This window comes from Lutjanus erythropterus, chromosome 5 (assembly GCF_056507025.1).
Source record: "Lutjanus erythropterus isolate fLutEry1 chromosome 5, fLutEry1.hap2, whole genome shotgun sequence".
NCBI lineage: Eukaryota > Metazoa > Chordata > Actinopteri > Lutjaniformes > Lutjanidae > Lutjanus > Lutjanus erythropterus.
This window is the reverse complement of record NC_139321.1, coordinates 21,773,723-21,789,878: the sequence shown is the minus strand read 5'-3', so window position 1 is coordinate 21,789,878 and position 16,156 is coordinate 21,773,723. Positions and strand designations below refer to the sequence as shown.

Below are 16,156 nucleotides of genomic sequence, written 5' to 3'. Positions count from 1 at the left end.
GTGGTATAATACAAGCATATAACCTACGCTGAGCTTGATGGGCAGTATGTGAAATATTGATGTTAGTTTTATTGTAGATGTTGAGATCCCTGTCTTTATTTTGGAGGATATCTTCCTCCAGTGTTTTCCTTTTAATCTGTGGCTCGATTAAGTTTGTGTCATCTACAATGGCAACACACTGCCTGCTGATCAGACGCTAAGTAAAAGTCTATCACACTTTCCTGAGGTGTTCGGAGATAGTGATTGCTCTCCTGTGGTTGGAACGTGTACCATATCATCTGACCTTTATGCAGCTTAATGATTCATCCAATACACTCAGTAGTTATTTATATGTCACTCTTTTTTTTATTTAGACAAAGATCTTAGACAATGTAGCATGCGTATGAGCCTTAAATTTATTTAAAGTGAAACGTTATGACAACCTTCAGTGTATTCATTAGTTGAACTTGTTTCTAAATTCAAATATTGACCGTCATGTCGCATCAAGAAACCAAAGAATAGTTTTTTTTATTATTTGTTTTGTTTTGTTTTTGTTTTTTTTAACACATGCAAGAATTTCAAGTTTGGTGATCATTCGATTAGAGGTCCTACACCGGTCTATCAGTTAGCTGAAAGTAGGCGTCTCTGTCTGTGTCTTTTGAGTAGAGCTGCAGTTTGTTATGTGTCTCTGTCCGTGGTGCTGAACTTCGCAGTCGCTCTTGTGATGTCTTGTCAGGAGCAACTTCATCCTGTCTTCCATTGTTTCACCTTTCAAGCATTTGAGAATACAGTTTCACGAGCAAATTTGTTTGCTCGAATCCTCTCTGTCTCAGTTTATAATTAACATTCGAACTCTGTATTACATTCATAGTTTGTTATGAGTTGAAAAATCACATCAGTGAAACAATTTTAAATATTTTTCAAAGAGTAACATCTCATGTTTATAAACGGATCTGGTCAACATGTTCAATTTAGTGTTATTAACCTTATTTTCATATTCATGTATTGCTATTACCCTTTTATTTTAAACCCCAAATTTAAATTGAAGTCAAAACATGTATTCCACCACTTTAACATAAAAGACATTTTGTAGTTCTACTGTTGTTGCTTGTTGTTTGAAAGAACTTTTGTATTTAATGAGATTCTGTTATGCAGTTCAAACGGTCTTTGGGGTAAGTCGGAGTCAGATACTTGCATGTTTCACAACAAAATGTTAAAGTCCACTGTTTCTCAATCCTGGTCCTCGGGGACCACTTCCCTGCATGTTTAGATATTTCTCTGCTCCAACACACTTGATTCTAATGATCAGCTCGTCATCAAGCCTCTACAGAAGCCTGATAATGAGATCATCATTTGAATCAGGTGTGTTGGAGCAGGGACACATCTAAAACATACAGGGCAGTGGTCCCTGAGGACCAGGATTTAGAAACACTGTTGTAATCTATTCAGTTTTATTTAGAGAGAGGGGGGAAAGGAGAGAGAGACACCTAAACAGAGATGAGTACTGAGCAACGCTAAGGACATGTGGTAAAATATTGTTCGCCATTTGAGGGATGTAGTCATTCTCTTATTACCATGACATGCTTCGGTGGATTACATTAGGAGGAGGCACAATCTTAGAAAAGATAAAAAAAAAAATGGCCTCAATTCACTTGTTAATACCCTACATGCGTTTTATTGGACGGGATACTTCAAACCAAAATCGAAAATAGATATTTATCCCGTCGCCTATAGTGATATTTATCCATCTAGATTTGTTTGGTGTGAGATGTAGAATTTTGGAGGTACCGGCTGTGGAGACGTCTGCCTTCTTTCCTATATAATGAGACTGAATGGCACTCAGCTGGTGGTGCTCAAAGCACCCAAAATACATTTGGAAAAATTAAGAACTACCTCTTTGCAGAACTCAAGACCAGACTTCTTAGGATAATCCAGAGACCTTGTTGTGGGCAGTTTCATGTAGGAACTACTTTCTTGTTGCAGTACAATTTACAGGAACTACTTTAGAATTTACCTTAATTTCGATGTCTCTATTACAAAAAAGTAGTATATACATGAAACTGCTCACAAAAAGGTCTCTGGATTATTTTGAGTAGCTCAATCATGATTTTTGTAAAGAGGCTCTGGTTTTGAATATTTCTGATGTATTTTTCTATTGTGTTGAGCACACAGCTGATACCTCCATAAATATGCAACTCATTCTAAAGATACCTAGTTGGATAAATAGTACCACAGAGCAGAGAAAAAATATATCTAATTTTAATTTGGGAATGGACTGTCCCGTTAAACACTGAGGCCAAGTGACCTGAAAATGTGTAAAGAAAATGTGCATCTCTTCTTTAAACTGTTGTATTTCATTTTCCCTCACGGTGTCACTATAGACCAGCAAAGAAGTCAAATACTCAGTCTGGTCTTCACACCACCCATTAATGGGCTCGACCATCTCTCTCTTTTATACAGCCTTCAAAACCGACGACAAATGCTTGGACAGCACACATACTGATCGAAAAACGGATTTTTGATTCTCGAAACTAGCTTGTTTTAATTTCTGTAGTACTCTGTGAGGATGATGCATAAACGGAGTGTCTTTCAAAGCCCTGGCTTTGTATTTTTCTTTGTTGTGGTGCAATACGCACAGGGAGACCTGACATATTCTGTACAGGAGGAGCTCAAGCGCGGATCTGTTATTGGAAATATCGCCAAGGATCTCGGACTCGAGGTGGGCAGACTGTCTGCTCGAAAAGCTCGTGTTGACATGGAAGGAAACGACAGACAATATTGCGGGATTAACCTTCGAAGCGGGGATTTGTTGGTTGCGGAAAGAATCGACAGAGAGGAGCATTGTGGAGAAAAGCCTTCGTGTGTTCTTAAATTCGACTTGGTCTTAGAGAATCCTTTGGAGTTACACCGGTTGTCCCTGCAGGTTCAGGATATAAACGACAATGCACCCGTTTTCCTGAAGGATATTATTAAGCTTGAAATAACAGAGTCTGCTTTTAAAGGATCTAGGTATCGCATTAATGCAGCACAAGATGCAGATATAGGAAAGAACTCCGTTCAAAGCTACATTTTGCAACACAATCCCTACTTTGTGTTCAGTATTCAAACGACAAGTGCTGGCAGTAAATATGGTGAGTTGGTTTTAGATAAAGAGTTAGACCGAGAGGAGCAGCAGGAAATGAAATTATTGCTTACAGCTGTTGATGGTGGCTCTCCTCAGAGATCCGGGACTGTAGTCATACACGTCATTGTCCTCGATGCTAATGATAACGCCCCAGTCTTTACTGAGGCCGTGTATACAGCCACATTACCTGAAAACTCACCCATTAATACCCCAGTTATCAGTGTAAGTGCATCAGATGCAGACGAAGGTGTCAACGGAGATGTTACATATGAATTTAGTCGGTTCTCTGATAAATCACGAAACCTGTTTTCACTAGATGAGAAAACTGGAGAAATCAGCGTTACTGGTAGCATAGATTATGAAGAGGGAGCCAGATATGAAGTGTTTGTGGAAGCCAAAGATGGTTATGGTCTATCTTCAGAAGCCAAGGTGATTATTGATATAACTGATGTGAATGACAATGCTCCAATAATATATCTAAAATCACTGACAAATCCCATACCTGAGAACGTGTCACCTGGTACAGAGGTGGGCATCATTAACGTGCAGGACAGAGACTCTGAGAATAACCGACAGGTCCGCTGCTCTATTCAGCAAGGCGTCCCTTTTAAGTTGGTTCCTTCTATTAAAAACTATTATTCTCTGGTGACCACAGGACAACTGGATCGTGAAGTAGTGTCTGATTACAACATTACAATCACTGCCACTGACGAGGGCTCTCCACCTCTGTCCTCCTCTAAAACAGTTCAGTTATCTGTAGCAGACATCAACGACAACCCGCCTGTGTTTGAGGAACAGTCGTACAGCGCATATGTGAGTGAAAATAACAAACCTGGCTCCACTTTATGTTCCGTTACTGCTCGAGACCCCGACTGGAGACAAAACGGTACAGTGATTTATTCTCTGTTAGGCGGTGAGGTGAACGGTGCCCCGGTGTCCTCCTATCTGTCTGTCAACGGAGACACGGGGGTGATCCACGCTGTGAGGTCGTTTGATTATGAACAGTTCAGGAGTTTTAAAGTCCAGGTGATGGCCAGAGACAACGGTTCTCCTCCGCTCAGCAGCAACGTGACCGTCAGTGTCTTCATATCTGATGTGAATGACAACTCTCCTCAGGTACTGTACCCCGCCCCGGAGGGCAACTCCTTCATGACCGAGCTGGTCCCCAAAGCTGCACACGGAGGCTCTCTGGTGTCCAAAGTGATAGCGGTGGACGCGGACTCCGGCCAGAACGCCTGGCTGTCCTATCATATAGTGAAATCCACTGATCCGGGACTTTTCAGTATTGGTGTCCACAGCGGAGAGATCAGGACACAGCGGGACATTTCTGAATCTGACAGCATGAAACAGAACCTTATTGTGTCAGTGAAAGATAACGGACAGCCGTCTCTCTCTGCCACCTGTTCCATGTATTTACTTATTTCTGATAACTTGGCTGAGGTGCCAGAACTGAAGGATATTTCTTATGATGAGAAGAATTCCAAACTGACCTCTTATCTGATCATCGCTCTGGTGTCTGTGTCCACGTTTTTCCTGACCTTCATTATCATCATCGTGGGTGTGAGGTTTTGTCGCAGGAGAAAGCCCAGACTGTTGTTTGATGGAGCAGTTGCCATCCCCAGCGCTTATCTCCCTCCTAATTACGCAGATGTTGACGGCACAGGAACTTTACGCAGCGCTTACAATTATGACGCCTACCTGACAACAGGTTCTAGAACCAGTGACTTTAAGTTTGTGACTTCTTACAATGACAACACACTGCCTGCTGACCAGACTCTGAGGACTCTGAGGAAAAGTCCATCAGACTTTCCAGATGTATTTGGAGATTGTGATGCTTCTCCTGAGGTAGGAACACAGTTCATATCACTAAACACGTGTTCAACATCTTGACGAAGTAATTCTTGTGATTTCTTCCGACTCTTATAGGTTGCAGTGACTATTGTGTGGTCGTGATTAAATACAAGGTTATTGTTCTTCGTCGTTGTTCAGATTTCACGCTGGTTCTCAAAGAGTTTAGACTTCAGCCCCTGTCGATGCAGTCGTTGGTCTAATTTTACGTCGAATTTCACCGTTTTCATATCACTGTTGTCCACCTTTATCTAACTGACACAGACAAGACACAAATCGATGAACAGAGTGCACATACACTCGTTTTATATGTATGTCATTTCAACTTTTGCGAAGGGTTGAAACGTTTTTAGACACCCTTTACATATATTTGTATGTTTGCTCCTTTTTTCTGTTCATGTGCAGGGACCGATTCTCATTAAGTTCTATGTCTCTGTCCTTGGTGCTGAACTCCATTTGATCTGCTGAAGAATTTTTAGTGATAGTTTACCTCAGTGGTTTTAGCTGTTGCCATTTTCCCTCTTTCTGAAATTTAACTCTCCGAATTTGCTTTATTATACATTTTCCTGAAATCGTAAACCTTTTTCATTCCTGGGTGTTTAAATGTGAATAAGTAATTGTTCTATTCTGGTGTCATTCTGACCGCCAACTTTGGATCGATGCTCGTTAGACGTTCATCTGTATTAACTGATAGAAGGACATTTGATTAGAGTAGGATGATGAATCTGAAAATGGATCCTGTGTTATCATGTTTTGCTAAGAGAGTCTTGCTTTTTTAAGGTAATTCTTTATATAACAACATATTAGCACTTGCAGTTATGAACAACACAGACCTGCTTCTAGTAACATGACATGCGATCTTTGATGAATTTGTGAAAAAATAGTCCATGCCACTCAGGTGTTTTCACAGTAATATTTTTGTTTCATCGAAATCATATATTCTGGTTTAGTATTAAGTAAAACTATTATCAACATTGTGGAGCACAAAAGTAGTGGAAGTGAATGTACATCAAATGCCAATACTCGTAGCCAAGATTTGAGAGCGCAGCTTGCACAAACTTTGTCTATGATACCTTTCTACTGGTATAACTTGGGAAATTAAATATAAGCATTTTCTCTTTAACTTGAAAACCACTGTTGGTGACTTTCGAGCTCTTTTAACATTTGGAAAACCTCATACTTAAATAATATATCGCAGAACAATAGCAGACACCATGTTTAAAATGTATTGCTAAAATCAGTCACTTACTTATGCTTAGGGTTGAAAACTTCTTTTCTTTCTCTCTCATCACGTGGTTCAAGTTTCCAAATACCTGTGTAAGATGTGTGATTCTCTCTCTCTTATTCGTTCAAATTCAAGACTGAGTTACTGTCGAAGGAAACCCGTTGTGTCAACAAATTAAAACTATGTCTGCTGTGTTTTAAATAAGAAAGATGTTCAATTTGTAGTTTTTAACAGTTAAATCATGGTCAATACATTCAACCCTTTCTGTAAAATTGATCTTACTCATCGCCACTATTTTCCAAATTGCAAAATCACGAATTGTTGAGTATTTTGCCATTGCATGTGAGCAAAATTAATGCATACAAGTAAATGAGAATATTGTTGAGTTTTAGTCTTTTACTTTCTGACAGCTTAACCCAGTAAGTAACGAGTATGAAGAGAATGCAGAAAGCTGAAAAATAGGACAGTAATTTTAACATTAAGAAACACAATATTTTTGTACGTTGGTTCTCATGTTTTCAGATGAAATGAAGCATTAACAAAATAATTTTACACCGAAAGTGCTTTTGTCTTTGGACATTGTATAATTTGTGTTTTCTAACTGTTTATTTGAAATGGGATCCCTTCCTGATACAACGATTTTATGTTCGTGTTGCTTTTGAGTATCACTTGCCGTGCGGTGGTATTATATACCTTCTCATTAATTATTATTCCTAATACAGTAAAGCAATGTTTTCTTTTCTTTTCAAACATATATCAGTCACTGAACTTGTCTAATTTTTAAATATACAAAGTAAAATGAAATCCTACGGTAAACTCCTACATGACCTTGTTATACCCAAACAAATACTCATGGTGTCAGTGTGCACCAATAAACGAGAAGGCTCAGTCACTCTCCACCTTCTGTCTCAACGAATTTACAGCCTGACTCTGCTTTTGTCAAAAACCGCTTGGTGTTGGACTGTAATGTGAGATTTTTTACTAGAAAACATCATTAATGCGTCGTTGATATATTTTGACCTGCTTACTAATATTTTTTCATCTGCATGTGGTCTTTTTCGGGATAACGATGGGAGACAGCAGATTCGCACTGGTCTGTGGCCTTGCTTTTATTTTCCTTGTTCTCCACCCCGTCTATGGAGACGTGAGCTACTCTATCCCGGAGGAGATGAAACGTGGATCTGTAATTGGAAATATCGCTAAAGATCTGGGGCTTGATGTAGGCAGACTGTCTGCTCGCAAGGCCCGTATCGATACTGAGGATGACAACGTCCAATACTGCGGCATTAACCTCAGTACCGGAGATTTGATCGTAAAAGAAAGGGTCGACAGAGAAGGGCTTTGTGCCAAAAAGGCGTCGTGTGTTCTGAAACAGGAGCTCGTACTGGAAAATCCACTTGAACTGCACCGTATTAATATTCGCGTTCAGGATATTAATGATAATTCACCACAGTTCAAAGAGGAGTCTCTTAAGATTGAAATTCAGGAATCGGCTGTCAAGGGTGCACGTTTTCCCCTGGATGAGGCGCACGATGGAGACATCGGAGAAAATTCTGTTCAGGGCTACTCACTTCAGCAGAATGATCATTTCAAATTAAATGTAAACACAAAATCAGGTGGTCGAAAATATGGAGAATTAGTCTTAGACAAAGAATTAGACAGAGAGGACAAAAAAGAGATCATGTTATTGCTCACCGCATTTGATGGTGGTTCTCCTCAGAGATCAGGCACTGTAGTCATACACGTCACTGTACTGGATGCTAATGATAATTTACCGGTTTTTAGCCAGAACGTCTATAAAACCAGTCTACCTGAAAACTCTCCTCTGGATACTTTAGTGATAACAGTGAGTGCAAGTGATGCAGATGAGGGAGTGAATGGTGAAGTTACTTATGGTTTTGACCATTTTTCAGATGAAAATCAAGTTTTCTCTCTAAACTCTAAAACAGGAGAAGTTAAAGTAGGTGGATCTATTGATTATGAAAAAGAATCTTCATATGAAATGCAGATCAGCGCTAAAGATGGTTTGGGATTGGCGTCATATGCAACTTTAATAATTGAGATTACTGATAAAAATGATAATGCACCAGTTATACACCTGAAATCACTGACTACTCCCATACCTGAGAACGTGTCACCTGGTACAGAGGTGGGCATCATTAACGTGCAGGACAGAGACTCTGAGAATAACCGACAGGTCCGCTGCTCCATTCAGCAAAACGTCCCTTTTAAATTAGTTCCTTCTATTAAAAACTATTATTCTCTGGTGACCACAGGACAACTGGATCGTGAAGTAGTTTCTGATTACAACATTACAATCACTGCCACTGACGAGGGCTCTCCACCTCTGTCCTCCTCTAAAACAGTTCAGTTATCTGTCGCAGACATCAACGACAACCCGCCTGTGTTTGAGGAACAGTCGTACAGCGCATATGTGAGTGAAAATAACAAACCTGGCTCCACTTTATGTTCCGTTACTGCTCGAGACCCCGACTGGAGACAAAACGGTACAGTGATTTATTCTCTGTTAGGCGGTGAGGTGAACGGTGCCCCGGTGTCCTCCTATCTGTCTGTCAACGGAGACACGGGGGTGATCCACGCTGTGAGGTCGTTTGATTATGAACAGTTCAGGAGTTTTAAAGTCCAGGTGATGGCCAGAGACAACGGTTCTCCTCCGCTCAGCAGTAACGTGACCGTCAGTGTCTTCATATCTGATGTGAATGACAACTCTCCTCAGATACTGTACCCCGCCCCGGAGGGCAACTCCTTCATGACCGAGCTGGTCCCCAAAGCTGCACACGGAGGATCTCTGGTGTCCAAAGTGATAGCGGTGGACGCGGACTCCGGCCAGAACGCCTGGCTGTCCTATCATATAGTGAAATCCACTGATCCGGGACTTTTCAGTATTGGTGTCCACAGCGGAGAGATCAGGACACAGCGGGACATTTCTGAATCTGACAGCATGAAACAGAACCTTATTGTGTCAGTGAAAGATAACGGACAGCCGTCTCTCTCTGCCACCTGTTCCATGTATTTACTTATTTCTGATAACTTGGCTGAGGTGCCAGAACTGAAGGATATTTCTTATGATGAGAAGAATTCCAAACTGACCTCTTATCTGATCATCGCTCTGGTGTCTGTGTCCACGTTTTTTCTGACCTTCATTATCATCATCGTGGGTGTGAGGTTTTGTCGCAGGAGAAAGCCCAGACTGTTGTTTGATGGAGCAGTTGCCATCCCCAGCGCTTATCTCCCTCCTAATTACGCAGATGTTGACGGCACAGGAACTTTACGCAGCGCTTACAATTATGACGCATACCTGACAACAGGTTCTAGAACCAGTGACTTTAAGTTTGTGTCATCTTACAATGACAACACACTGCCTGCTGACCAGACTCTGAAGAAAAGTCCATCAGACTTTGCTGATGTATTTGGAGATTGTGATGCTTCTCCTGAGGTAGGAATTCCTTTCATATCTCAGATTTCGACCTTGACAGTTTGAAAACGGCATTCCTCTTTGTTGTTCCAGCTCCTTTCAGTTGTATTGTTCTATTTTGTGGTGATGTTCGTCAGATATACCTTTAACCGGTCTAATGGTTAGAATCCATGTTGGTTCGTAACGAGTTGAGACTCCAGCTTCTCTTGATACAGTTTTTGATGAGCTAATCTTATGTTAGTTGTCACTATTTTGACAGACTTCACAGGTTCTATTTTTTTAAGATGCTTTTCATGTGCCAATGATGAAAGCCTTTCGTATTACATTCATTGTTTCTCCGTACTTGGTACTGAGCTCTGTTTGATTTGTACATGATATTTTTAGATAGTTTTGCTGTTGTCATTTTTCCTTTAGCTGAATTTTGTTATAGTGAGTTTTCCTCGTTTTTTGGTATTTTCATGTGAGTAAGTTGTTACTCTAATCGTGGGTCAACCTAAGTGCTATTTCTAAATCTATACCAATTATAAGTAGTTTACTATCAACAGACAATTTCAAACCACCATGAAGAAAATGAATACACTTTGGTTATTATCTCCTTATTCCTCTTACGTTTGCCCCATATATGTAAAATCATTCACATGTACAGAACTGCAAGATGCTTCCTCAAAACAGCACCTGATACTCACTTTTTTTCATATTAATGTATTTTTTAATATATATAACATATTGTTGTGCTGTAGAGAAACAATACTGTTCCTAACAAGTTGTAACACAGTCTTAATGTAAATGAATGCATTTCCAACCCCTGAACATCTAGTCTAATTTTGATACAGCAGCTTACATAAAGAGTATTGTTATCTTGAAAGTATTATAGTGTTCTAGTTGGTGCTTTTTTACTGCTAAAACTCCCAAGGTTGGCGATCCTTTAACATCTTGTGTCCTTGTCCTTTTAAGAGTCATTGATTAGTTTTTCTTCAGTTTTCTTTTGATTGTTGAATTTTTTATTAGTCTGTTCGATTTTTGTGAGAGAAACATTTTGAGAAATTTAGCCTGAGAAGGATGTCATGTTGATTTCTAAAAGGTGTTGAGTTGGCTTGTTTGATTTTATCCAGGGATGCACGTTATGGACTTTTTCAGTTTGATACGTGATAATCACCTGCTTCTCATGTCCAATGCCGATGAGAAAGCCAATAATTTTAATTTCTTGTATCTCAAAAATCAGTTTATGAACACGTCTGGGTAAGACAGGCAAAGACTGAGCAAATTTGGATGATTTCATATTGACCTTTGATCCAACGAAATATAACTGACATCATTATGACAACAAAAACAATAATCAGTTCTGACTGCACAAATGTTCATTTATTTTTTCCAATCAAGTTAATCACAAAACTTCACATATATTCTTAATTTTTTATAGAGAATTCTGGCGAAGAATTAGATGACAACAGTCTGTCAAGTCGGTAGTAGTATAGCCCATACAGACATGGAACGACACAGCTGGATAGGCCAGTGTCGGTTTCTAATTTATTGACACCAATGTTTATGTCGCATCCCTGATTTTCTTATGTAATCAATAAGGAGGCCGTTTAACCAGGGCCCTGCCCTCCCTATCTTGCGTGTTGCCCAAACACACACAGTCTGCTGTCCCGTGTGTCAGTACTGAAACTCATCATGTGTCTGTTTATGGTGCTGAAGACAGTCTTACCTCGTGCTTAATTTTTCGAAGTACTGTGTTTACCATTGATTTCTTGTTGATAGTTGAAAAATACAAATGTGTATCCACTTTGTATTTTAGTATAACATACAACTCAAGTTTTTTTTCTGTAAATGTACACCACACGTGACAGTATTAATGTTACATTTTTACCTTAAATGAAAAATAAAACTAAACTCTTATCTCAATTTATAAGCCAAGGCAGTCTTTAAACGCCAGTATTATTTGTGTATAAGAGAAATGACCCATTTTGTGAAGGTTTAACTCGTCAGCGTGTTGTACAGAATATCATGTATTGTAGTGTCCTATCTAAAAAAGTACTCAAGGTGTCAGTGTTGACTAACAAACGAGAATGGATGTTCACTCCCCACCCATTTGTGTCGACGAATAATAATCCTGTATCTCGCATTGTATAGGATTCGACTAAAAGCGTTTCTAAATTGTCAGGCTTTGTATATCCGAAGAAAACACGAATGCACCGTCGATACGTACTGTAGCTAATTTAAAAGTGTATTGTTCTTTTTCTCGTTGTAATAATGGAGCACGGCAGATTCGCGCTGCTCTACTGCCTTGCCTTTATTTCGCCTTTCTTCCACCCCGTATATGGAGATGTCAGCTACTCTATCCCGGAGGAGATGAAACGTGGATCTGTGATTGGAAATATCGCTAAGGATCTGGGACTTGATTTGGGCAGACTGTCTGCTCGCAAGGCCCGTATCGACACTGAGGATATCAACGTCCAGTACTGCGGCATTAACCTCAGTACCGGAGACTTGATAGTACAAGGACGGATTGACAGAGAAGGGCTTTGTGAGAAAAAGCCATCATGTGTTCTAAAACAGGAACTGGTGTTGGAAAATCCACTTGAATTGCACCGTATTAATATCCGCGTTCAAGATATTAATGACAATTCACCTGAATTTCAAGAGGATTCACTTAGGATTGAAATTCAGGAGTCAGCGGACAAGGGTGCACGTTTTCTATTGGATGAGGCACACGATGCAGACATCGGAGAAAATGCTGTTCAGGGCTACTCACTTCAGCAGAATGATCATTTCAAATTAAATGTAAACACGAAAGATGGTGGGCGAAAATATGGTGAATTAGTCTTAGACAAAGAATTAGACAGAGAGGACAAAAAAGACATCATGTTATTGCTCACCGCATTCGATGGTGGTTCTCCTCAGAGATCAGGCACTGTAGTCATACACGTCACTGTACTGGATGCTAATGATAATGTACCAGTGTTTAGCCAGAATGTCTATAAAGCCAGTCTGCCTGAAAATTCTCCTCTGGATACTTTGGTGATAACAGTGAGTGCAAGTGATGCAGATGAGGGAGTGAATGGTGAAGTTACATATGGTTTCAACCATGTTTCAAATCAAAATAGTAAAGTATTTTCTTTAGGTCCTAAAACCGGTGAGGTGAGAGTAGCTGGAGCTATTGATCACGAGAGAGCTTCGTCATATGAAATGCAGATCAGCGCAAAAGATGGTCTAGGATTGGCGTCATATGCAACGTTAATAATTGAAATCACCGATATAAATGACAACGCACCAGTCATACACCTGAAATCACTGACTAACCCCATACCTGAGAACGTGTCACCTGGTACAGAGGTGGGCATCATTAACGTGCAGGACAGAGACTCTGAGAATAACCGACAGGTCCGCTGCTCCATTCAGCAAAATGTCCCTTTTAAGTTGGTTCCTTCAATTAAAAACTATTATTCTCTGGTGACCACAGGACAACTGGACCGTGAAGTAGTGTCTGATTACAACATTACAATCACTGCCACTGACGAGGGCTCTCCACCTCTGTCCTCCTCTAAAACAGTTCAGTTATCTGTAGCAGACATCAACGACAACCCGCCTGTGTTTGAGGAACAGTCGTACAGCGCATATGTGAGTGAAAATAACAAACCTGGCTCCACTTTATGTTCCGTTACTGCTCGAGACCCCGACTGGAGACAAAACGGTACAGTGATTTATTCTCTGTTAGGCGGTGAGGTGAACGGTGCCCCGGTGTCCTCCTATCTGTCTGTTAACGGAGACACGGGGGTGATCCACGCTGTGAGGTCGTTTGATTATGAACAGTTCAGGAGTTTTAAAGTCCAGGTGATGGCCAGAGACAACGGTTCTCCTCCGCTCAGCAGCAACGTGACCGTCAGTGTCTTCATATCTGATGTGAATGACAACTCTCCTCAGATACTGTACCCCGCCCCGGAGGGCAACTCCTTCATGACCGAGCTGGTCCCCAAAGCTGCACACGGAGGCTCTCTGGTGTCCAAAGTGATAGCGGTGGACGCGGACTCCGGCCAGAACGCCTGGCTGTCCTATCATATAGTGAAATCCACCGATCCGGGACTTTTCAGTATTGGTGTCCACAGCGGAGAGATCAGGACACAGCGGGACATTTCTGAATCTGACAGCATGAAACAGAACCTTATTGTGTCAGTGAAAGATAACGGACAGCCGTCTCTCTCTGCCACCTGTTCCATGTATTTACTTATTTCTGATAACTTGGCTGAGGTGCCAGAACTGAAGGATATTTCTTATGATGAGAAGAATTCCAAACTGACCTCTTATCTGATCATCGCTCTGGTGTCTGTGTCCACGTTTTTCCTGACCTTCATTATCATCATCGTGGGTGTGAGGTTTTGTCGCAGGAGAAAGCCCAGACTGTTGTTTGATGGAGCAGTTGCCATCCCCAGCGCTTATCTCCCTCCTAATTACGCAGATGTTGACGGCACAGGAACTTTACGCAGCGCTTACAATTATGACGCCTACCTGACAACAGGTTCTAGAACCAGTGACTTTAAGTTTGTGACTTCTTACAATGACAACACACTGCCTGCTGACCAGACTCTGAGGAAAAGTCCAACAGACTTTGCTGATGTATTTGGAGATTGTGATGCATCTCCTGAGGTAGGAAAACATTTCATATCACTGAACTTATGTTCAACGTCATAAGAACATCATTCTTGTGTTTTCCTTCCACTCTGTTCAATTATATTTCTCTGTTTTGTGGTGGTGGTGGTTAAACCCAACTTTAATAGGTACTGCGGTTGTTCAGATTTTACCCTGGTTCTGACAGAATTAAGATTCAGCTTTCCTCGATACCGTCGTCGTTGAGCTAATCCTATATTTAGTGTTTGAGTTTAATATCACAAACTTTACAGCTGTTCTCCTTTCAAATTGAATCTCGGCACACAGGCAGACACTATGCGCACATAGTCTTGTTTGATATGTATGTCTTTTCAAATCTAAAGAAGGTTTGAAATGTGTTTTGGCCTCAACTTGAAGTTTATTTGACTAATTTGGTTGTATGTTTACTCCTTTTTTGTGTCCCAGTGAAGAAAAAAGTTTCTAATTACGCTGTTTTTGACTCTGTCCTTGGTGCTGAAATCCACTGACCTGCTGGAGGATATTTAGAGATAGTTCACTTTTATGTTATATGCTTTTGACATTTCCTCTTTTGTTGTATTTAGCTTAAGTAAATTTGCTGTATTATATCTTTTGCTTAAACAGGTGGATTTTATCTCGTTTTGATGTTTTAATGTCAATGATTAATCACTTTAATATGTTGTCATTCTGAGTGCCATCTTTGGATTAATACTTATTAGAAGTCCATCAGTATCGGAAAATAGGACATTGTATCAGAGTAGAATGCCTCATCTGAAATTGGAGTCTTTGTTTTCATCCTGTTTTGCTGGGAGTTTTTCTTTCCAACAGTAGTTTTAAATATGAACAACTATTTACACTTGCATTTGTGAAAAATTGATCCTTGCTTATAGTAACATGGTGTGTAGCCTTTCACCGATTGTGTGAAATAATAGCACATCCTACTCAAGTTTTTTTTTTTTAATATATATGTATATATATATATATATATATATATATATATATTTTTTTTTTTTTTTTAATTTATTTATTTATTTCTTTTTTTTTGATAGAAATCATGTATTGCTCAGTTTTAAATAAAACTATTATCGACACTATACAAGACGAAATTACTGCAATTCAATGTACATCAAATGCCAGTGCTCACAGTCAAGACTTGGCAAGGCAGCTTGCAAAAAGTTTGTATTTGATAGTTTTCTTCTGGTATGACTTAAGAAATTAAATATAAGCCTCTTCCCTAGAACATTGCAACAAATGTTGATGACTGTCAACCTGTTGTAAAGTTTGGCAGATTTTATTCCAGAATTATATCTGAAACAATAGCAGACACCATGTTTAAAATGTATTGCTAAAAATCAGTTAAAAGTCACTCATCTTTTGAGGTGTAATTTTCTTTTTCTTTTTTCTCACCACAATATTAAAGTTAATAAATACCTGTGTGACATTTTTGACCCTCGAAGTCGTTAAAATTCATGACTGAGATGTCTTTGAAGGTAGCCCGTTGTGTCAACGAATAAAACCATGTATGCTATGTTTTTAAAAACACAGATGTTCAATTTGCAGTTATTAACAGTTAAATCGTGGTCAGTAAATTCAACCTTTTCGGGGAAGTGACTTGACTTCTTTCCACTTATTTCCAAATTGGAAAATTACAAATTTAAGAGTGTTTTACCGTTGTATGTGAGCAAAAAAGTGCATATAAGTCAATGAAAATATTATTTTGTTTTACTTTTTACTTGTTGACAGCTTAACCCAGTAAGTGACGAATGTGAAGAGGGTGCAGAAAGACGAAAAATAACACTGTCATTGCATCAATACGGGACATAAGATATTTGGACGTTGGTTCTCATGATTTGAGATAAAACGAAAGTGCTCTATTTTTGTCCTCAGGTATAGTTTTTCTATCTGGTGATTTGAAATGCGA

At 39.7% G+C, this 16,156-nt stretch overlaps 3 protein-coding genes across 3 annotated transcripts; all 3 read left to right on the top strand.

Moving 5' to 3' along the window:
- Window positions 1–2,500: 2,500 nt before the first annotated feature.
- On the top strand, window positions 2,501–5,056 carry LOC146326821 (protocadherin beta-15-like). Its single transcript, XM_084719848.1, has 2 exons — window positions 2,501–4,948; window positions 5,030–5,056. The coding sequence occupies exons 1-2, from the start codon at window positions 2,546–2,548 to the stop codon at window positions 5,054–5,056; spliced, it is 2,430 nt and encodes an 809-aa protein (XP_084575974.1). The 5' UTR covers window positions 2,501–2,545.
- A 2,101-nt stretch (window positions 5,057–7,157) lies between these two features.
- LOC146326820 (protocadherin beta-15-like) lies at window positions 7,158–9,678 on the top strand. Its single transcript, XM_084719847.1, has one exon. It carries the CDS (start codon window positions 7,246–7,248, stop codon window positions 9,676–9,678), a length of 2,433 nt encoding a protein of 810 aa, XP_084575973.1. The 5' UTR covers window positions 7,158–7,245.
- Window positions 9,679–11,822: 2,144 nt separating this feature from the next.
- LOC146326819 (protocadherin gamma-A11-like) lies at window positions 11,823–16,128 on the top strand. The gene is made up of 2 exons (XM_084719845.1): window positions 11,823–14,256; window positions 16,123–16,128. The coding sequence occupies exons 1-2, from the start codon at window positions 11,866–11,868 to the stop codon at window positions 16,126–16,128; spliced, it is 2,397 nt and encodes a 798-aa protein (XP_084575971.1). The 5' UTR covers window positions 11,823–11,865.
- Window positions 16,129–16,156: the final 28 nt, after the last annotated feature.

Bases quoted from the DNA above. Each gene is read 5' to 3' on its own strand.
- LOC146326821 (XM_084719848.1), top strand. From the start codon at position 2,546: ATGATGCATAAACGGAGTGTCTTTCAAAGCCCTGGCTTTGTATTTTTC. The intron at 4,949-5,029 runs GTAGGAACACAG...CGACTCTTATAG, and splicing joins ATTGTGATGCTTCTCCTGAG to GTTGCAGTGACTATTGTGTG.
- LOC146326820 (XM_084719847.1), top strand. From the start codon at position 7,246: ATGGGAGACAGCAGATTCGCACTGGTCTGTGGCCTTGCTTTTATTTTC.
- LOC146326819 (XM_084719845.1), top strand. From the start codon at position 11,866: ATGGAGCACGGCAGATTCGCGCTGCTCTACTGCCTTGCCTTTATTTCG.